The sequence below is a fragment of the Syngnathus scovelli genome, chromosome 1 (genome assembly GCF_024217435.2).
Source record: "Syngnathus scovelli strain Florida chromosome 1, RoL_Ssco_1.2, whole genome shotgun sequence".
Lineage (NCBI taxonomy): Eukaryota > Metazoa > Chordata > Actinopteri > Syngnathiformes > Syngnathidae > Syngnathus > Syngnathus scovelli.
The window spans coordinates 14440659-14464319 of record NC_090847.1 but is presented as its reverse complement, the minus strand read 5'-3'; the positions used below and the strand labels follow the sequence as shown (position 1 = coordinate 14464319).

The window sequence follows — 23661 nt, the reverse complement described above, 5'->3', positions numbered from 1 at the left end:
ATCACTGCTTTAAGAAGGGAAAGGCAATATTTATGCAGTTTTTACAAGGCGAAGCATTGCGTCAGCGCTCCAAATAAAAATCAATGGCGTAAAATAACTGGTAGTGCGTTTACAGTCCCTGAGAGGAGTTTGGTGTGTGGCTCCAAGGTCCTGAAGGTTGAAATCATTTGCTGAGGAAATCGAGCGAGGAGGTAGAAGAGGAGATAGCGAGACGTATGGTTTATTTGGAGATGTTTGATTAATTCACTCGTTCCAATGTAATTCAATAGATTTTTTGAGCTCTCTTTTCCATTGACTTTGCATTATTTCTGCATATCATCGCCGTCTTAAAATAATGGCCTCAGTCACATGACTGAAGCCATTATATTAGGAGGGTGACAATATTTTTCCAGGAAAATGTCTTCTGTTGTTTTCTTTAAATGATGATGATGATGATGATGCTGTGCTTGCGTAACCACGGTTAACAAAGTAGCACCACAGGAAAGGGACATCTTAAGAGCCATAAAGCAAGACTTCTAATGGCACTCAGGGTAGTTAATGTACCCATTGTTGATTTGGACAGGCTATCACTAAAATAGCACTGTCTTTAAGGTGAAGTGTTTTTCACAGAAGCCTGAAAAATGCAGGAACCCAGTAATGTGCCGGGAAAAAAAACATGTTCCTTATTCTGTGCTCTTGACGATATATACATGATATTTGTCCTCTTTATATATATTCGACATTGTCTACAGATGGTCACGTACAATACGACTACTGTTTCTTAATAAGTCTCAAGTTAATTTGACATTTCGGCCCCTGAATTTGCTTACACACAGTCAATGTTTACATTTTCAGCCATTACCACAGCTGATTGACAATGTAGAACATGATTGATATGCTGGGAAGAAAAAAAAAACAACCTGGTCCGTATTGTGAGGATTTCCTCGTAAACAAAACTGGAAAACAAAACACTTGGTCATGGCTCCTAATCCTACTACTGCAATGACAAATATTACCACTACTAAAAAAGGACATTTCCCAGAAAACGATGACACTGGACACTAATAACACTGACACTGGACACTAATAACACGGACACTATTAACACTAATAACACTGGTCAACAGCAAATATCAGTGTATTTAACTATATGACCCTTAAATGTATTTTTGATTCTGATTTAAAACATATTCTTACTTTTTCCTAGCAGCATCATCTGATTTTTTAGATATTTTTATGTTTTATTTCAGTTTGGCTTATAAAAGCTTGCGCAATATTGATTTTCCCATGCGTTGCAATTCATAACTAACTCCACCTGTTGTTCAAGCTAACCCTTAATTAATAAACATTATTTATTATGTTACTATATCACAACTTATGGTATTGATGATGATGATAATAATGAAAATGTGATATAGTAGAGAAATTGCAAAGGCAGATTTGAAACACCACAACAACAACAACAACAAAAAATACTACATCTCTGATTAAAAATGAAATCACTGTTCCAACTCCTCCTACCAAAACAATGTAACTGTCTAGAAAAAAAGAGAACACTTGGTCATTCAACTAGAACAATTACCACTTCTAAATTTGGCTCACAATTGATTTGAAATGCTACTGACTTTGCCTACACACAGGCAATGTTCTTATCAGATATTAAAGGTATACATTTTTAAATTTCCACCCATTACAAACGATGATTGGAAACGTATGCCAGCATTAATATGCGGACTTAATGGGGACATCTCTGGAAGACTACCAGCCAAACATTAAAATAATCCAGGTTGACATGTTTTAAAAAAAAAACTGTACACAGCCCAAATCAACCCTCACTGGTGTAGAACACACCGTCTCCTTTGCGGAGGTAAAAAATATATATATATACCATCACCCCCATGCGCAGATATTAGAGGGCTTTTGAAGCCGATCACGACAGTAATGAGCAAATGAATCAGTGCGCAAGTGAGCCATGCCGCCATTCGAAATCACTCGGTGCTATCATGAAGATGTGCCCTTTTGATGAACATGCTGCTAATGACATTAATTCAATATAGCAAATGAGTTCTTTGCTCACTCATCTATCAGCGGCGCGTTAATCAACAAGTACAATAAATGTAAAATAATCTCTCGCACGGCGCATGCATGAGCAGGTGCAATCGAATCCCTCTCGAATGTCGGCCGGGTTGCGCAGGCGATTCATTGGCGCGCGTTAATGCCACCGCAATTACAAGCAGCCAGCCTCCGGCTAGCACGCCTTTGTCAGCTCACCAGCCGGCGACCCCTTGTTCTGACGCAACATGCATTTCAGCACACGGACGCTGTTCCAGTTGTCTGAGACAATTTGTGTCACATTTTATCTACGAGTATGTCAAGGTCGCTTCTCGTGTCGCACTGACGGAGGCGATGAGGTTTAGTTTGCTGGGGAATATTGACATACTGTAATAGGAATTTAATTTGGGCATACAGAAAAAAAAACCTCGATGGTTAATTAATCGCCTGGTGGCATCGAGACAAAAGTGAGTGAGTGCATGACTTTCATTCTGTAGATTTTGTGGATTCAGTCTCAGCTTGTTTGCTGTCTAAATAAGCAGACAACGTAACGGCACATCGGTTTTGAACATTCTGAGTGATTCTCCCAGTCTTTGTGCAATTGATATAAAATGTAGTGAATGCACAACTAGTCTACGAAAAAATTCAATTCCAATTTGCTGTCTGAAAAAATAAAGTACATTCACCATATGCCCCCAAAAAAATCTTTGAACACTGGAATTCTGGATGCTGCCAGTCATAATGTAATCAAGACAAAAAAGTGCATGGCTGTTATTGACAATCACCACTAACTCAATGACCTTAGACTGGATCTTAATAACAATATGAATATGTACTCAAATGGCTTGACATACTACTTCTACAACTAATGCTACCTACCAGCAGACGTGCGGAAAAAAGGACGACACATGGTCACAACTCTACCATTGTACACTGTATAGCTTGCTTTGTTGTTGTTTTTACAGACTATCATTTCCCATCCTTAGGCCATCATAAAATGTGCCCATATTGTACAGATAGTAACTGAGCTGAGATTTTGCACTATTGTCCCGGGATGAGCATTTCTTACCATTTTGCACATCCAGGACGTGGTGCTTGTCCAGCATCCAGCCTCCCATGTTGGCAGCCTCCACCTCATAGCCCTGCAGCACCGCCGTTCGCTTTTCCCAGTGCACCACGTCCAGACACGACTCGTACTCATAGCCCACCGACACTGAAGAACAGGGGGGGGGCAGTCAGTGAATTTGCCTTTGACTCAAGACTGATTTGCAGAAGAGAGCATGCAGATGTCATGCATCCCACACGCTGACTTTAGGTTTTTTTATGCACTCCTTCCACAGCGGTGTGAACGGGTCCAAATACTTTGTCACTGTACATGTGAAGTCTTTTAATTAAGTATCTGTACCTTTCCTTATGTATGGACTGGAGTGTGTGTACTTTTATCCCCTTCCCCTTATTTGCCTCCTTTATCATAGCAATGCAGGAGTAACTCACCAATACCCATGAATTATTTAAAGAATGCCATGCAGGCTATGCGATCGCAGTGGTAAATTATGAGTTTTACACCATGGACACTATATGTTGTGATCATAATGTTGCAAAAATGCAACTACAAGCTGCATTGTCGTGACATAAAAGCAAGCCGCTGCAGAATGTCCGGGTTCTGCTGAATAGACTCAATGTTGCAAAAACTAGAATAAGGTAAAACTGTGTGTCACACACCAACGTTCACAAATCCATCATGGGAGATCATAGCAATCCCAGTAATGCAAATAAATGGTGGACGTGTCGTAATCTGGGTTTGTCCAGGCATTAGTGGGATTGCCTACTTAATGGTTAAGGCTTCATGGACAGCAGTTGTATAGCACTTTATCTACAACGTATGATGTCCAAAGCACTGTCTCACATTCACCAATCATTTTTTCATTTCCATTTTAGTTTGAAAAATGTATATAGGATTTTTTTAAGATTATACGGCTATAGTCTTCAGAATACTAAAAATAACCTTTTTTTCAGTTCTTGTTACATTAAAGTACTTAACTCTCTTTAAAAGACTATTTGTGAAATTAACAAATAAACTACTGCCTTTTTCTTGGAAAATATTTTTTTTTCTTGCGGGGAAATATTATACTTTTTTCTGATACAAATCTATTTCCTCCACCCTCCACCACTCCCCAAATAATAATTGTGTTTTTGGATAAGAAAATATTTTTTTTCCACCAAAAAACAAGACATTGACATTTTTGTTAAATAATTTAAATTATAAGAATACTTTAGAATAGTTTATTCCTCAAAAAATACAAAGATCATTGCTTTTCTTAATTCTTATTCTCTAAAAATGTACATTGTTTTTCAGATAATAGAAGTCCTTGGTTCCTAAAAAAGAAAAATACTTTATCCAGTTTAAATTCAATTTATTCGCTCATAATTATTGCCTTAAAAAAAAAAACGCCGCATTGGCCTCACAGCAGAGGTGGAGACCAGTGGCTTATATTGATGGAAAACAGACACCTCCTGTTTTAAATTGTGAGGAAAAATGCCTAACATGTCTCTTTTAACTACTGCTCAACTGAATTAATTCTTAGGACTCATATAATTTATTTAGTGAAGAGCCACTGAGCAAGAGCCCTGCACACTGGTGTGATCCAATCATAAAGTCATTTATATGAGTCTTGACTTGAGGGCTCTCTCTCTCTCTCTCTCTCTCTCTCTCTCTCTCTCTCTCTCTCTCTCTCTCTCTCTCTCTCTCTCTCTCTCTCTCTCGTTCGTATATATATCAACATCATGCGAGTAAAAAGATGAGACAGCGAGCGGGTTGATTCAAGGCTTTGACACCACCTACTAAATCTTTTTGGAGTGTTATAACAAAAGCAGGGAAAAAAACAGTAAAACAAAAATAGAGCAGATCAATCAACAAACTCACCAATGGCCTCCGCCAGACCGTAAACCTTCTGACTGTAGGCGTCCGTCTTATCCCAGATGAAGGTGTAGGACAAGTCGGGGAAGGCCGGGAAGGACTTCTGCAGTTGGCGGCCCATCACGGCCACCATCAGGTGCACCTTCATCAGGCCGAAGGGCAGCCGGTCTTGGGTCAGCAAAACTTTAAGTATGGGCTTGTAGCCGGACGCCCGCGAGCTCAGGTAGACCAGGTTAAGGTCGCTTCCTGGGATGCCCACTTGCTCGTGGAGGACCTGCAGAGACAATTGGTAGCACGTCAACTTGTTACAGTGGACTAAAAAAAGTCTACGTGGTCCTGTGAAAGGCTTAAAAATGGGCTGCAAATATTCTTAACATCAACATCCAAGAGGCTGCATTGTTTTCTGGAAAATGCAGGTTGCAACCTACATGTGACAGAAATCCTTATTTTTCACATTTTTGAAATGACTGTATTAAAGGTGAAATACATCAATTGGGTCTGTCCAATGACAAACATGCATTAGCGAATTTGTTTTGCTTTCATCCCAAAATCTACAAAACTGATTTGCTCAAGATTACTTGAAACTGACAATGAAGTCGCCATCTTAAATGGTCACATAATTCCAAACACATGATTGAGGCACTTTAAGCCGCTATGCCAATGGGCCCTAGTGTGCCGAGAATAGCGCCATTGGTTATCGGGAACCATCCGCAACTGAAGCTGATGACGTAATGCCAATGGCGCCTCGTGTGTGCTGGGATTTAGAAAGGCAAAATATCAACATGAGCCAATGAAAGGCATGACCAGCATATTTGATGGATTTTGGTCCGACAAACATCAAATCTGATTTTAATTTGTGTAAAGAAATTTGTGAAATTTTGTGAAAACTTTTTCTCCTATCCCAAAAACTTTTTGGTGCAACCTGCCATGGAAAATGTTTTGATTACTTTGATAACTAATTGATAACTGTCCAATAAAAGGCATCCATTGTCACCTTTTATTTATTCACAACATGCCGCGTCAAACTGACATATTTATAACATTATGTAACATTTCTTGCTGTCATATATGTGACAACAAACTCATTGTAAAAATACTATGTTTGTTGTGGCATACCTGCAACAAATTCTCGGAAAAAATGAGGTATATTGTACAAAGAAAGCTTTCTGTCTTGTACAAAGAAAGCTTTCTGTCTAACATGACAATGCAGCAAGCTCTGAAAAAATTCTTCACCTGTGTCTCGGGGATTACAGGGCTGTCCTCAGGTGATGTCTTGTATAAGGTGGAAAGTGGCGTGGCCAAGACCAGCGGCTCGGGCCGGCTCAGACCTGTCAGGTAGCAGCCAGGGATGTCGTTGTTTTCCTCGCGCCGCATCACTACCGTGTCCATCACGTGGAAGACGTTCCAAGGGATCCACACGGTGCGGCGTACAGCCGGGAATGGTGCTCGTTCATATGTCAGGGTCAGTGACGCACCGCCGTTGGCGAGCAGGTCAAACCTGGAAGACATAAGTGGGCGCTTCATTACGGATGATAGTCAGGTCAATTCCTGATGAAGATCAGGATTTGTGATAAGTTTAAGTTTCACTGATGTATGTGAAATTGGGTGAACGTGTGTCATAATAGGAGACAAATAAAAGTCTTAATGACCGAGGCAGAAAATTGTACAGGAAGCCATCCATTTTGATTTGAGGTGACCATTTTATGTAAATTCCAGTAAGTTAGATACATTTCTTCAAGTGAATTCCTCCAACAAGCCCCAATAGTTAAGCAAGTATTCTAGAAGGATGGACAATGCTAAAAAAACATTTAATGTGGGTGGAGCCGACGTAGTGTTTGTTTAATAAGTATCGAAAGGATTCTTGGAAAATAATAGACAGTAGTCTATTATTCAATGTCAATTAAGGTGGACGTGTCTGAATTAAAATGCCACATGTAAAAGTCTCAGGGATCTATGCCTGAAGAACAGGAATTTGGCCATTTTGTTTTGAAGCAATCATTTTGGGTGAATACCAGCAAGTCTCGTACTTGGACAACTTCCTTCTTGAGAATTCTTTCAATCAGAAGCAGAGTCTCGATAGAATGTAGAAAGATGGACAATATTACATTGTATAGCTATCATTTCCCATCTAATGTGGACGGAGCCTGATGTTAAAATTTGGCTATCATTGCAATGAAAAAAAAAAATACAATACAAATATCACATCCCAATACTAGTTGTATCAAGTATCCTGGCTGAAAGAGGAAAAGTCCCTGCACATATTTTTCACCCTCTACTCCCCACTCATGCTTCACCACTGTTTGATGGATAGAATGGGGAGAGAGTAGTTGAGGATTAGCACAACTCTTCAGATATTCTGCCCTGTAAGTCATCTGTCAAGGAGTGTGATAAATGCTTGTGGATGATCACACTTGGTCAACCAACAGAGCCGCCCTTACAAAGAGTGTGGTCTGTGTTTGTGTGTGTTCATGTGTGTATCCTTACAGCTGTGCAGTGCCTGCATCCAACGCCAACCCCCATCTCAGTCTTGCCCCAAGTGGAAAAGCAATGGCGAAAGTGAAGCTGTTTTAGGTCAGCTACACAGCTTGGCACTTGGCATATGTGTGCATCTGATGTCATGCAATGTCACCACCCACACGAACACACACACACACACGCATGGGCGCGCGCTCGATCACACAGATGCTTCATTCACCCCGGGGAAGTGGTATATATACACATGCACACGCACACACAGTCAAGAGAAGCACTTCAAAGTCCTTCATTTCCAAACCAGTAACTTTTCCTCCGAGTAATGCTGAGCTAATTAAAGCCAGAAAACTCTCGAGACTAAAGACTTCAAATAGTGAAAAAGTGTTTCCTTTCTCACCATCATGCCTGGTCAAACATGAGTAATGAATTGGATTCAGGGAATGATAAGACCATGTGAAGGATGGTCTGCGGGAATAGAGTAGTTCAAATCAGAACAGTATTACTTTTTGTATGGTGTGTAGCATTTTTTAGATTGGTTTAATTTAGTAGGCTTGTACATGCTATGGACAAAAGTGTTCGCTCAAATTGTGGCCCTATAGGAAGAGCAAATGAAAGAGATGTTTGAAAAGAGCAGCTTCCCACCTTGTCAAGTAAGACTTCCCACTAGATTCATCCCAAGAATGTTAGTCATTTTGGATCATGCTTGGGGCACATGGAACTGAAAAGGGCCTGGAAGCGTACAATTGTTCAAAATGTCTTAACAAATTGGATCATTAAGATTTGAGGGCAACTTGATCTTGACCCAATTTGGGTTGATCAGTGAAACTGCTCTCCAAGGCTATTTTTTTTATATATCCAAGAAACCACAAAAGGCTAATCTAACTTTGAAGCCATGCTCCATCTGCGCCTGTATTAGGTGGTGTGAACAAAAAAAAAGCATCTTTCAAAACCTGCTTCTGATTGGGGCGTGTGACAAGTTGGCTGCTCTGAAATTTGCCTAAAATGGCTGCTTAAAACAAAAAATGGGCAACTTCCTATTCACCTTTGGGCATGGATCTTTTTTCATGTTGATTGCTAATGTAGCCATGATCACCCAATTTCATGTTTAGGGTGGGCATGGAATTCGCCCAAATCAGCTCCAGCAGGAAACAGACGTCTTAGAGCAGGGATGGGCAAACGACGGGCTGCATGTGGCCCCTGACTTCATTCAGAGTGATTCTTTGATTGTGATGTAGAAGAGGCACCAATCTTGCCAATCACAACACTGGGTGAGACAACTTATAATAACAGAAAGTGCAATGTTTTATATGTAAATTGAATAGGGAGTAACTGAGGCAGTCATTTGGGACAAATTCCAGATTTAACTCATACTCAAGAATTGACTGATAATCCACCTGTGACCCCCGAATGTGAAAAGGTATCCAGATTTGTGAAGCTTTTTTGCTGCAATTGTCAAATGCAGGTGAAGCATGACATCAAAGAATTAGTTCCAGAACCCACCGTAAACAATCGAGCGCAAATGCCTGTTCACTACTATTCACAGCTAAAGTTTTGAGGGAAATGTACCCAATGAGGCGGCCAGAGAGCGCTTAGGAAGGTACATTTGTGCTGTCATTATGCGACAACAAAACGGTGGAAGGTCAGAGCATAACGCAACATGTTTAACGACATTGCGGGTAGATTGATTGTAGCCTCACTGAAGCAATGCATTTTAAACAGGCCTCTCCAACAACACGCTCGCTGCTGTCGTGACATTTGCATCAGCAATTGTTGGCTCTGCGCTCTCCATTTGTTGTTATTTTTGCGATGTGTGCAAGGACTACTCCATATTATTCCACCCTCGGCAGCCGCCAAGTAAAAACATAAGCACAAGGCGAAAGGTCGCCAATGTAGCACTGCCGCATGATTATGCTTACATGCCGTCCTGTCTGGTGACTGTGTAGCCGTAGTCGGGGTAGTGTAGGAATGACACATTGACTCCGATTAGCGGCGTTCCGTCTCCGGTGAGGACTTGACCACGGATGACTGACACTAGACTGTGTGAGAAAAAAAGAACACACACACACACACAATTGGTTGAATAGGCAAACAGAAGCAGCTGTCGAGTGACAGAACAGACACAAATGGAAAATTATCGTATTTTCCGGACTACAAGTCACAGTTTTTTCATGGTTTGTCCGGGCGTTTTATCAATAAATTGCCCCCAATGTGACTTATACTCCAGTGCGACTTATATATGCCTTTTTCTTCTTTATTATGCATTTTATGGCTGGTGGGACTCCGGTGCGACTTGTAGTCCGGAAAATACGGTACAAGACAGATACAGCTACTGTATGTTACTATAATTCAGATGTGATATTTTTTATAGCTTAGCGATGGAACGACAAAACGCACGAGGCAAGACAAGGCGGCTTTATTTATATAGCGGTTTTTACACAAAGTGCATAAAAGCTCATTGTGCTTTACATAGATACATGTACGACATATAAAAGCATTTTAAAACAAAATAAATTAACACATTTAGAAATAAAGTAAAATTCAAAAACACTGACAGAACCTATAGTGTAGTAAAAAAGTTGGAAAGTTAATTTTAAACATTATTTAAAAGACCACAATTATAAGCATGGGTAAATGAATAGTTTTTATCTTGATTGAAAAGTTTGAATATGTTTAAGTCAAACTTTAAGTCCATCCATCCATCCATTTTCTGAACCGCTTAGTCCCCACGGGGGTCGCGGGCCTGCTGGAGCCTATCCCAGCCGTCATCGGGCAGTAGGCGGGGGACACCCTGAACCGGTTGCCAGCCAATCGCAGGGCACACAGAGACAAACAACCATTCGCACTCGCACTCACACCTAGGGACAATTTGGAGTGATCAATCGGCCTACCAAGCATGTTTTTGGGATGTGGGAGGAAACCGGAGTGCCCGGAGAAAACCCACGCGGGCTCGGGGAGAACATGCAAACTCCGCACAGGGAGGGCCGGAGGTGGAATCGAACCCGCACCCTCCTAACTGTGAGGCGGACGTGCTACCCAGTGCGCCACCGAGCCGTGCCAAACTTTAAGTCAATATGTTTAAATATATTTTGAATTGTTTTTTGAATTTTGTTATTTTACACTTTAGTCTATCAAGAATTATGCAAGTTATATTCTTACATTGTTTTCTATGATTGTTCCTATAAAATCTTCCATGTAGGCTCATTTGATATGTTAAGGATGTAGAGTTATTTTCTTCTTTTTTAACATTTTAGCAGGTTGTTTAACAAGAAGCCGCATGACTCACTAAATGGCTGATTGTCCCCTCAGGCAAGCTGATTTACTTTGGCTCTACACTATATTACACTTTTGCTGGCCCAAAAATGATTTTTTAAAAATATTTAGGCACTTTGCTACTTTACCGCATAAACTTGACAGACGCTGGAGTAGAAATCTATCAAAGACAAGAGCGGTGCCTTCCGGTGAACTTCCGCATGATTTAACCTTGTTGCTGTATTTTCATTTTCAACTCATGTTTCCGCTGCGTTTAATTTATTCGCTGCCTCTCAAGCATGGAGAGGAATCGGAAACAAGCTGCCTCTTGCATTCATCACGGGCAGGAGAAGAAGCGGGGAAAGACATGCGATCCTTGTGTCATTATGTAGCAGAGGCAGGCTTGATCAACAGCAGCGTTAACGCGGCATCCTTTATCTGGTCAAGCTCAAGCAATGAGGCCACTTAAGAACGTGGCGGTGCTTCTTTCCAAGGATCTCTATTTGTCTTAGGATGCCAGATTAATGATACAAGTACAAATAAAAGCTGGTGACAGCTGCTGATGTGCTAAAATGAACGCATTGTTAGATGTTCTAATGTTTAATTGTCAACCACAGCCTCTTTCTTCAATTTGCTGATTCGCTTTACATTTTTCTACTGTATGCATTTGATTGTGATTTTATGTTTGTTTTTTTGCTTACAGTATTTCATTATTTCAATTGTTTATTCATTTTGTATTTTGTATTTATACCCACATAATCTTCTACGCGCATTCATAAATCATTCTAGATACACTGTAAGCAATAGTAAAATCTTGCTGTTGATCGATACACAGAAAGACAGACAGATGGACAGACAAACAGGTAGATAGTTAGATAAGTATAAAATGAAGAAATCTGCACGTCACCATGGTCTAAAAAAACAATTAAAAAAAACAATAAAAACAAAACCCCAAAGTTGAGGAGTTATTACATCAGCTTCACGTCACTTTTGACGAGGCTGTGTCTAAGGATAGGTTCTCTTTAGATGGTTTGGCGAGTCTCAGCGAGCAGAGGAGCGGGGCGGTCGGCGAATAGCTAAAATTCCGTTTTAATTGAGCCCCCAAATTCTTAAGAAAAAAAAAATATCTACAAATATGTGAACGGATGCATGATTGCAAGTATCTATGGCTCCACTGTGTTTTAGTCCATTAACCTGCTGCTTTAGCAATTAACTCTCATACACCTTTAAAATGCTGGTTTACAAACAACCATATTTGGGTTAAAACTTACCGAAGCAACTTCCTTATTGTTTTACACAAAACAACCCATTTTTGTGTACAAAACAAGCTCCCCTGCTTTTTTTTTTTTTTTTTTTTTTTTTTAATTGACCCAACTTCCTTGGTTGGTCCAATCTTTAACACAGCAGTTTTAAGGGTGTATAGGCTAAAGTATAATCAAAACACAGATACAGGCTCATAGACTTGCTGCTTGACTGTGTCAGTGCAACTATTTAATGTTATGAAGGTAATTGGGAAAACTAGCTACAATATCATTTTTTGTTTTGAGGTGAACAGAAGAGAGAAAAACATGATTTCCTGCTGTGCTCAGGGAATATTCCCTGCGACGGTTCAAGTAATCCTTATGTAAATAGCTCGCTTTACTGGAAATATACATAGAATCAGGCAATAACCCATACTCTGGGATGGTGGGTAATCCTTATCTGCATTGTCTTCAGCTTACTGTCATGTTAGTGTCTAGCAGTGGCATTAACGCTCATGCTCAAAATATTCATTAGATTCTCTTTTTGCTTTCCCGCGGCTAAAATAAACGTCTGCCGTGTTAGAAATTGAGCATACAGTTAATTAAATGCCACTGTATCACGCCACTGGAATGATGCATTTATTTATTAATAGCTTCTTTAAGCCTTCTGGCTTTAGCATTTAGCTTCGAGCAATTGAGCAAACTGGTTTACTGGTGTACTATCATCTTATTAGCATTGCTGTATGTTACCCTGTGCTTAGCATTTAGCTCTCGTAAAATATTATGGAACTCAAACTAAATAACAGACTTGTGGTTAATGGGACATATTAGCCTTCTGGCTTCATTGGGAAAACTGATTTAATATGGCGACGCACTGTGTAATATCCAGTTAGCTTTGTCAATCAGTGTGTTAGCCTGTAATTAGGATTCAGCTCTTGTGTAAACCATTGTGAAATGTAAAGATGAAAAAATATTGTTAGCCTACCGTTTTCTTGTCAGAATTGTCACATGAGCATTTTAACTTGTCATTAGCATTTTGGTCAATGTATTTGGTAGACTATAAATAAGTGAAAAGATTAACCACCTAAAACAGTTAAAAGAGTCTGCCACTGATAATAAGTAACATCTTGTGAACTATCTGGTAAGTTGATACAGAATGTTAACATTCTGGCTTTGGGCGTGTTCGGAAAATAACTCAGATCATGCACTAATTGGAGTGTGATCGTTCTAGAATTCAGTATGTTGCTCAATTTTGCCGTTCGGAAATTCAGAGTGCACCACAAATGGAGTGCGCAACCTCAGCGCTCCAACTGGTGACATGTTTCACCAATGCATCCGGATGGAACATAGTAACACACTCGTGTTTTCGGAAATTAAGGGGAGCAGAGTGCATTATGCCTCTCTGAACAGACCCACTTGCAGAGTAGTGCATGGGTGACACTGTGAATTTCCAAACACACCCTCTGGCATTCAGCTTTATGCAGTGGGCAAACCTATGTCTACTACACTAAGACAAAACACATACATATATAATGACTACATTGGCATTGGTATATGTGTTATGTGCAATTTTCAGACAGGTAATTCGTGTCTGGTTGTGGGTTGTATTTACTGGCAGCTGCGGGCAGTGAGCTCAAGTCAAATTTCCTTTATCTTATCCTATACAATCTGCATTATGACGCATTTGTAAAAATGATCTATGAAAAGACACATGCAACACTTTCATACTGCCCTGCTCCAGTGGAGAAGATTGGATGGATGGATGGATGGATGGATGGATGGATGGATGGATGGATGGATGGATGGATGGATGGATGGATGGATGGATGGATGGATGGATGGATGGATGGATGGATGGATGGATGGATGGATGGATGGATGGATGGATGGATGGATGGGTTTGGGTGGGTGGGTAGGTAGGTAGGTAGGTAGGTAGGTAGGTAGGTAGGTAGGTAGGTAGGTAGGTAGGTAGGTAGGTAGGTAGGTAGGTAGGTAGGTAGGTAGGTAGGTAGGTAGGTAGGTAGGTAGGTAGGTAGGTAGGTAGGTAGGTAGGTAGGTAGGTGAATGAATGGAAAGTAATTGTAGAAATACTACTTACCTGCTGTTGAAGGGGTTCCCCCCTATTACCACGTGACTCCCGCTGGGCCCAATCAGGAATGAAACACGCTCATAGAAGCTCCTGGAGGTGGGCTGGCTGGCCGAGTTCTGGCCCTGCGTGGCTGTGGTGGCAGCCGGGTCCAGCGAGCCTTTGCAATACATTTGACCCTGGCAGGAGATTTGAGCACAGCAGTCTGGGTCCATACAGTCCACCAGGCCATCTGGGAAAGCAGGACGGAGGAAACATTAGTCTTGATGTCGTGGTTGTGCATCAGTCAATGTCAATGTCACCACATTAGTTACTGCAATTGACACAGCTATTCAAATGCTGCTTTGCACTATCAGTCACTTTAGTCGACAACTATTAGAGAGTTTTCTTCTAAAAGTGCATCAATGTCAAATTGTATCTCCATCTCTACAGCTGTTCGAAAGTAGTTATATTCCGACCCATGACTCTTGATGTCAAAGTGGTGAATCAGTCAAACATTTTCTTCTGTCTGTCACTACCGAGAAAAGTTCATTTCAAAAGAGGTTTTGTTCGATCATATGGATAGTTATCCAAAAGGTGTCTGCTTCTAGCAGTGACAACTATATGAAGGTGGTAATTTTTTAAAAGTGTGAATCTCATTATCAAATCAGCCATTCCAGTGGACAGCTCCAGCTGAAAGCAGTTTTCCTTTTCTGCAAGTTTGGATTTGAAAGTTATGTGTCAATCACCACAGTAAACAGCAGAAAGTTTTTTCCAACTATCAGTCACTATAGTGACCAACTGTTCAAAACTTGTTTTCTTTAATCAGTGACTACAGTGGACAGGTATAATCAAAAGTTGTTTTGCTCTACACCAAGAGTCTGGATGTGAAAGTTGCACATCAATCACAACAACAGATAGTCGTTTGAAGGGTGTCTTCTTCTATTACTCATGACAGCGGACCGCTAAGTCCATATAGAGGCCATCTGGGAAAGCGGAATAGTGTCTCCGTTACACGTCAAGGCCCAGTGATCCAGTGACCTCACACACGGACCAGGCTTTATTAAAATGACAGCGTGGACTGAATTATTTAATCTGGTGTGACCTCCAAACTTGTTGATGAGATGTGCGCAGAGTACTGCGTTCATGTCAATGAGGATTTTCTTCATTTTATTCCAGTTGCTCAAATGTTTTTTTTCCCTATTGTTGGCATTTATTTATCTTACTGTTATTATTTGACAGTTTTTGAATTGATTCAAACTTGTTTATGGTGTTTTTGATTATTTTCCTTACGCATTTTAATTTTTTTTCCATGTTTTTCGTTTGACTTGTTTTTGTGACTGTTTTATGGTGCTTTTTACTTAAAAAGTTTTTAAGATATTTCTTTAGAATAGAATAATGCCCAAGTTACTGATAGTGTAGGGCAGGAGTGTCAAACTCATTTCTATTCGCGGGCTGCATTGTAGTCATAGCTTCTTTGGGAGGGCCATTATGACTGTCAACCCAAATAAATGTATGAGCACCTCATATTATGTAAAGTAAAAGCTACAAAACAAACTTGGCAAAAAAGTCACTTTCAAATCAGATTAGTAAAAACTGGTCAAATATAAAAAAAAAAAAAAAAAAAAGATATTAAAAGTGAAGACAATTTGCAATTTGAGTAAAGACACAAATTTGATGCACAATTTGTCTTCGCGGGCCACATAAAATGATGTGGCGGGCCGTATCTGGCCCCCGGGCCTTGAGTTTTACACCTGTGGTGTAGGGGTATACTCGCTTGACCTGTGTGCAGGCAGCGTGGGATCAATTCCCGCTCAGTGACAGCGTGCAAGTGGGTGTGACTGATTGTTTGTCTCTATGTGTGCCCTGCGAGTGGCTGGCAACCAGTGTAGCCTGCCTTTCACCCGATGCCAGCTGGGATAGGCTCCAGCACGCCCTGCAACCCTGAACAGGTTAAACGGTGTTGAAAATGGATGAATAATGCTCTCAAATTCAAATCTGCCACTGCTACAAGGTAGTGATTTCCGTGATGGAAAAAATAGTGTGCTAAGCAGTGTACTGTTATCTGATCAAAGAGTCTCATAGGCCCCCTTTTTGGCTATTACTGTGAATGTAGTTGGTAGTTGATAACGCTGGAGCAAGAGTCAAATTAACTGCCACAAAACCAGTTTTCCTACCTCCCTCATTGTCCTTGCCGTCTGAGCAGAGTGTCTCAGTAGCAACATCGCATCCCAGGCCGCGCCATCCCGACTGGCAAATGCAGTGCCAGACGTTCTGATCGAGTACGCAGCGCCCGTTGTTGTTGCACAGGCCCGGGCAGCCGTCTGTCAACACATCATGTAGCGATGTCATGCACCAGCATAAGAACGAGAGATGGGTGGGAAAGTGGGGTTAGAGAACAGAGTGGGCAGAGGAGCGAACACAGAGTGCAGAAGACATCTGACAGGACTCGGGGATGTGTGAGAAGGTCTGTCGATTCACATGAGCGCGTCGATGTGATAAAAGTGTCTCAGTGACTCTTAATTAGAGCAGGACCAGCACCCGTGTTGGAGCTTTCTGGAGGTCTATAAAGGTGGTACTGTTGATCCTGGAATGAGGTTCCCATGGGTCAAGTTACACTCTACAGCGCATCCACAGCCTAACACTGCCCACTCTAATGAGATCCAATACAAGAGCTGGCGCAAGTAAAAATCTTATAATGCCGAAGTTTTGATTGGGAGGAAAAACATAATTTCAGACTGTCCCCAAATGTATTAGATTATGTAGTTTTAGTTAGTTAGTTGGTTAGTTAGTTAATAAGATCAACAAGATGGATAGATTAGATAGACAGACAGACGAATAGACGGACGGACGGACAGACAGACATTGATAGATAGATAGATAGATAGATAGATAGATAGATAGATAGATAGATAGATAGATAGATAGATAGATAGATAGATAGATAGATAGATAGATAGATAGATAGATAGATAGATAGATAGATAGATAGATAGATAGATAGATAGATAGATAGATAGATAGATGAGGTGTAAAGAACTGTTATAAACTTTAACCAATGTTTAAAAATATTAAGGCAGCATTTTTTGAGACAGCTCTTCTATTGCATCCTATTGATTTGTGCGGATGAACTGCATGGGAATATTTTTTTTCCCTTGACGTTTCCACAAATCTTGGAAGCAATGGCCTCCATTTTGGACTGAACGCTCATGTGAAGTAACAGCCACAGTGACGGGGGACAAAGACGCCTTTAATGTCAAATAAGAATCATAATAAAGGCAAAAGGGAAGAGGGAAGTGTCGCCATCCTGAGCGTCTACATGTACAGAGAAGGACATAGCACTGGCCTCCACAAGGCCCAAACAAACCACAGCAGCTCCACTGGGTGAGACAAGGAAGGGGGGACAAGGGGACCGTGGAGTCTACTGGTTGAAGACGGACAGGGAATGACGGGACATATCAGAAGGAAAAAGTGGGTGGGGGAGACATCATGGTCAACTCTGACATAGAACAGGTGTATCAACGTCGTGCTAGGGGGGAGACAAAGAGCAGAGGGGGGTGGGAGGTGATCGTTTGTGACAATCCCCCTGGGGAGGGTTCAGTTTACCTTTATATCCTATCTTGACTGCTCCTATTACACAACCCAGGAGAGGGAAACATTTAGGAAAAAAGGGAACAGAAGTGACTTAGCTAAGCTGACAAAAAAAGAAAAAAAACATTTTCTTGACAATAGATGGAACGCATGTATAAAATTAACACGCACCGACGCTCAAATCATTGGTGGAGCCAGAAGGCTGATGCTAACCGTAAGCATTGAGTAGTCAGTACGTGTGAGGCAAAAGAAAAAGACCCAAAATCGTCAACAAAAAGCAGGGTTGAGCCAATGGGAGACAAGGGTGAGGGTAACAGGGATAGGTGTAGGAGGTTTGGGTAATGATAAGGATTATATTTGGGATGAGGATTAAAGGGATCAAGATTCGAGGTCGGGATTAAGGAATTGGGGCTAGGGGTTTGTGCCCTGTGATTTGCTGGCGACCAGTTCAAAGTCCAAGCAGTGTTGGTACAAGATGTGATCGGCCTGCTATTTGACATCAGGGTCCTTCGTGATTTGAGCACCTACTGATACACTTTATAATGAAAATTATAATACATGTAATTATAATGACATTTTTAAAAATATATTAAATGTGCATTACTGCTACTGCAACAGAATCTAATTAAATTCAGGATCATAAGTGAGCAACAGCTATCTGGGGACTGCATTGGGGTGAACTATTGGCTTTTTCAAAGTCTCCATCTTTTTTTAACGTAGCCTACAACACTACCCCAAATTTTTTTCACTCAGAAATCATTCCACCACCATCCATGCGGTGCAGGTGTGCCATGGTAGCACATACTGAGTAAGTGGGTTTGTCTACTATGTGTTGTGGTTTGCTGTGTGCAATATCAAAAGCCATTTATGTGGATTGTACAGAAGATGAATAGATGGGTTAAGGTTGGTGTTACAGCTGAGGGCAAGGCAGATTCAAGGAAGGTTTAGGGGTTAGAATTAGGGTTGGAGTTAGGGGGAGACATAGTTTCAAGGATGAAGGTAGATTCTACGGTGAAGTGCCTTGTTTTAGAAAATGTTAAGACTAGGGCATTTAAAGTGGCGGGACAGCGGGTTGAGTGGTCAGCACATCTGCCTCACAGCTCTGAGATTGGGGATTCAAATCCAAGGTGTCCATGTTCTCCCTGTGCTAACGTGGGATTCCTCTGGGCGCTCTAGTTACCTTCCACATTTCGAGCGGTGAGTTGGTGTGAGTTATATGTTTGTCTACACTGTGCAGAAGTATTAGGCAAATTGTGTTTTTGAGGATTCATTTTGTTTTTGAACAATTTTAGTGCTGTTGGTCAACCAAAATATTAACAAAGCTTAAACTTGAATCTTTAAGAGAGTAAAAGTGAGATTCTGAGATTCTGACTTTCTTGGGAAATTTTCTGTGCGCACGATTATTAAGTAATTATTAGCATGCACAATTATGCAACTAAAGTAAAATTAAAAATTTTCCCATTTCACTTGTTCATTTTCATTTTAAAGTGAGAATGGTAAACAAAAAACTCAAAATAAACAAATTAACATTTAAAAAAAATCTGTGACAAATGTAGCCGTCGTTCTTTTTAATAACAGTTATAAGACTTTCATCTATGAAGCCTGTCAGCTTGTTGATCTGTTCACAATTGACTTTTTGTGCAGAAACAACCACAGCCTCGCAGACTTTGTTCACATAGGTGTACTGTTTTCCTTCCGCGTAAATCTCCGTTTAGAAAGGGCCCACAAGTTCTCAATTGAATTGGTGAAGGGGGCAACGTCATTGTTCTAATATCTTTTAGGCCTTTACCAGTGAGCTATCAAATCGAGTACTTTGATGCATGTGATGGAATATTTTCCTGCATAAAAATCAAGGTCTTGAAAGATGCAAACATTTTACTGTACAACAGCTTGAGGAAAGTGTCTTCTAAAAACTGGCAGTTGGTTAATTTGAATTAATTTTTGTTTTAATTTTAGAGTTAATTTTAAGTCCACGAAAAAGTCAAACCAGCTCATCTTAAATAATACCAGCCCATATCAGTAGCCTGCCTCCACCTTGCTGTCGTCTGATTTAAAGTGGAGCTCTGTAGTCGTTACTGATCTTGCCATTGATTCAGCTGGTCTGTCTCGAGTCACCCTCATCTCATCAGTCCATTAGATCTTTGTAAAATGTGTCTACTGATATTTCCTGACTCGGTCTTGGCACGCCTGGTCTAGTTTAGCAATTTCAAGAGCGCTGCATCCCTCTGAAAGACTTTTTCCAATTTTTGACTTTTCAGAGTAATTTAAATCTCTTTTTGCCATATTTTGCCCGAGGACAACACGCTGCCTAATAATTATGCACACTGTGAAAGAGTGTGTTGATCTGCTGAGGCCCCACCATCTCTCATAACACAAATACACATCACTTGATATGCTTGTAAGCATTCAAGTTGATACAGCATGGAGTTGGAAAATGTGCATAAAAAGCATACGGTCAAGATACGCACTTGCATAATAATTCTGCACATAGTGTATATGTGCCCTGTCTGTTTACAGTCTACAGTGAAACCCGCTCTTTGCTCAACATTCAACTGGGGTAACTTTTATCACATTTGTGACCCTAATGAGGACAAGCCATTATGAAAATGGGTTGTTTTTTAAGCAGGTTTTGTGTTAGATGAAAGGTTAGGTTTAAGAGTAAGGCTTGGGTTTGGTGGTTAGGGTTTTGTGCTAGTTTGGGTGTTACAGTTGCAGGGATAGGATTAAGGGTTAGGTTTGGGTTAGGGTTAGAAAGTGGGCTCGGGGCTTGAGGGTAAGGGTTAGCATTGCTGCTCCAAAGCAAAGCAACTTAAAACATACTTGAACTCCCATAAATACATCTGAGATCTGTAATCAATACTTTTTCTGGAAAACGAAAATAATCCCAATTTTGGTGAGAACAGAAAGCCAACGTGAAACATGAATGGCAGGAGGTATTCAATATGTTAGCTGCAAAATACAGGTGGATCGTAATAATTTGAATGATGAGATTACTCTCGAGTAAATAGTGTGTTGTTTTGTTTTTCTTTTACCTGACACTCTGGAATCCAGGGCTTTACATAGATGCCAAGAGGAGATCAGAGGAAGACAAAGAGGAAGGAAGATAGGAACACAGAAAGACAATTATTGTAAGACCATGTCCACATGAGCAAGTTGGTTCTTTACAATTTAAACAAATTAAATTAATTCTTTTTTAAATGCATGGAAATATATTTGCAGGTTAAGTGAATGGCGAAGTAACAGGTGACACTTTAATCCTCCTACATTTATAAAAAATCTGTTTATAATGAATTTCCAGGAAGAAATTTAACATTTATCTCACGTAGCCCCCGGAGGATGTCGATAATATGCAAAACATTGAAATGTCAAAAAAGACTTATTTTGATTCAATTTTATAGAGCTCATATAATGCCTTTTCTCATGTAACACACTAAGGAAGCCCTGCTCGTGAAACCCTGAAGATTTGCACCAATATTTGATGATCTCTTCCATGACCCATACCAAATCATGTGAGCTGATTTGGAGATATAATGGTGAAAACAAAAAACAAATCATCCCTCCATTTGTGCATACCCAACAAAAACTAAGAGTGATAAAAAATGAAAAGTGTGACTTTTGGGATAGTCCGGCACACATTATTTGTTTTTACATTGATTCCTATAGAAAAGGCTTCTGCTCATAAACGTTTCTACTTACAAACCCAATTGCGGAAAAAATTAAGTTCGTAAGTAGAGGTACCACTGTGCTTGTGCAAAAAGCTCTTTTCTACCTTGAACTTCAATAAGTCCAAGTTCAGGTCCAGATTTACTGAAGAGCATCTTCAAGCCCTACTGAGGGTCTCAACTGCTTCCTCCCTCATGCTAAACTTGGCTCAGCTATGCGAGAGGAAGCACTGCCAGGTCTCTAGCAGCAGGAAGTAGGCAGAAGCCATGTTAAGAACAATTTTCCTTCCAAGGTAAAAGAACTGTTAATACAGACATGTGAATGTGACTTGTCAGCAACTACTACATGTGGTTTCTTCAGTTTTTTTTTTTTTTATATCTGCTGCATAATTATTGTTTTCATTATTATTATTTTATTTTTGTATTACTGTTTGATAATTGTTTTTCTTATATTTAATATCACACACGTTTTTATCCGAGCCTAAAACAACCCAATGCCAGTTTCACCCCAGACTCTACCTCCAGCGGCCCCCAGGTGAATTGAGTTTGAGACCCCTGCTGTAAAATAATGCTCGAATTGCTCAAATTTGAGGAACTAAATACCCTGACGAGAAGACACTAGGTGGTGGTAATGGCTGATTACATTTTTGATATATTTTCTCAATTCCTGGTAGATAACTTTCATTTTAATACAAAGACATTTGTGAAATTGGCAAGATGGTAACCCAAAAGTAACCCCCCTCCAAGAAAGAGGTTAAAAGTTAATAAAAATTACACCTGTTCATGTGGACATAGCCAAAATTGGAGTTAGGCAACAGGACAAGACAGAGATAAACAAATTTAAAAGCACACGAAAAGATCCTCACATGGAAAAGCAGTCATCATTTTCTCTCTTTTTTTTAATTGGGTGCGAGTTCAGTGTTGGACAAAATTGTGAGCTGTTAATTAAAGCGGCAAGTGATTATGAAGAAGAATCCCAGATGCCGGCCATTAGCCACCATACGAATGACTCAGTTTAAAAACGCTCGCTAAAATATTCATTATGAACATTCTCCGTCTGCTTTGATTTGGCACTAATGGGCTAGGCACAAAGGAAAACACTGTTTCTCTTGATATTTGAACCTCTTTGTTTGCCTTGTCGCCTTCAAGCACCAGTGTGCTCAAAGCAGATCCATGCAGAGCCATTAAGTGGAATACCCGAGTCGCTTCTTCCGACGCCAACCCAGCTTTGACAGTGGCTGTGAGTCGAAAACACCTAACTGCAGTCAAAGGGCTTATATAACAGGATCACTGTTCTGTAGCCACAGAATAGCCAAGGAAGTCATCCATGCAAGCTTTGTCCATGCAAAATGAGATTAAAAGACACTTTATGGACAAATAAAGTCCTGAGAAAAGTGGGTGTCAATTGAAACAGGAGCACAGGGAACATTTAAGGAAGGCAAATTGAAGCCTTAAAGGCTATTTCAATTCAATTTAAGACCTCTTGTCTATTGAATACAAGCACTAATGCACGGTGAGCTCCTCTGTTGCTTGGATCATTTTAGTTAGACCTGTTTTATTGTTGAATTAAGCGAAGTAAAAGGAAAGAAAGGACATTTACTTTTTTTTCGAAGCAAAAAGAGGCTCTGAGATCAAGTGGGAACCAAACAACCAAAAGGGTTAGCGTTAAGGTGTGAGGTGGTTAGATGGTTAAGATAGGTGAGGTTAAGGTAAGGGATAAGATGTGTTGTAGTGTTCAGTGGTTAATTCAATGATTTACAGATCTGTGGGAGTAAGGTTAGGGATAGGGGTTCAGATTAGAGTACTTGCACTCAACTAAAATCAACAAACTGCAGGGCTGAGAAGTCATTATTTTAGTGAACATTTAGCATTTTCTCATGCAGAATCGACTGTTCATGTTATGAAACATACTATTGATCCATTGGAAGTAGTCACTGTCTAATCACGAGTCACTGACACCTGAAAACCCTTCAATAAGGTTAAGGTTTTTACATTTTAATCTATGCTAAAATGTACTATTACAGCAACTAAAAATGATTTTCTCCTAAATTAAACCTGAAAGGGGAAGTGTAGCCTATAACTGTGCCATAGTTTTACTGAGAGTGTTGAGGCATTGGGAATCAGACTCACTCCACCTGCAGTGAAGGAGGCTTGCCGGATTGTAAATAACAGAATTAATTGCCGGCAGTCTGGAGTAGCTGGATTTGTTGTTTCCCAGGTGATGCCTGGGAACACGGACCAAAAGCTGCAAGTGCCCTCTCGGCAATATGGCGCTTGACGCTACATGCGAGGTTCAACCGGTAGACTGCAGGTCAACGGTAGGAAGTGGCATCTCCGATGTCATTATCCTCATTAACGGCAACTGAAGTGACGCTTTTGCATGGAAAATGATATTCCAAAGAGGCCTTGACTCGCCGTCCGCCCTTGACTCAC

General features: G+C 40.5%; 1 protein-coding gene across 6 annotated transcripts in view; it reads right to left on the bottom strand.

The window, feature by feature from the left end:
- si:dkey-237h12.3 (teneurin-3) overlaps window positions 1-23661 on the bottom strand; it is a 196394-nt gene that overhangs the window by 30504 nt on the left and 142229 nt on the right. For 3 of the 6 annotated variants that reach the window (XM_049750883.2, XM_068652589.1, XM_049750875.2), the window contains 8 exons: window positions 20599-20619; window positions 17582-17605; window positions 16153-16299; window positions 14009-14228; window positions 9337-9456; window positions 6182-6446; window positions 4955-5222; window positions 3101-3244 (listed from right to left, as the gene is read on the bottom strand). In XM_049750883.2, the coding sequence (XP_049606840.1) occupies window positions 3101-3244; window positions 4955-5222; window positions 6182-6446; window positions 9337-9456; window positions 14009-14228; window positions 16153-16299; window positions 17582-17605; window positions 20599-20619 (1209 nt within the window). The remainder of the gene's footprint in view (window positions 1-3100; window positions 3245-4954; window positions 5223-6181; window positions 6447-9336; window positions 9457-14008; window positions 14229-16152; window positions 16300-17581; window positions 17606-20598; window positions 20620-23661) is intronic. The other 3 variants (XM_068652593.1, XM_068652594.1, XM_068652591.1) reach the window with 2 other exon arrangements.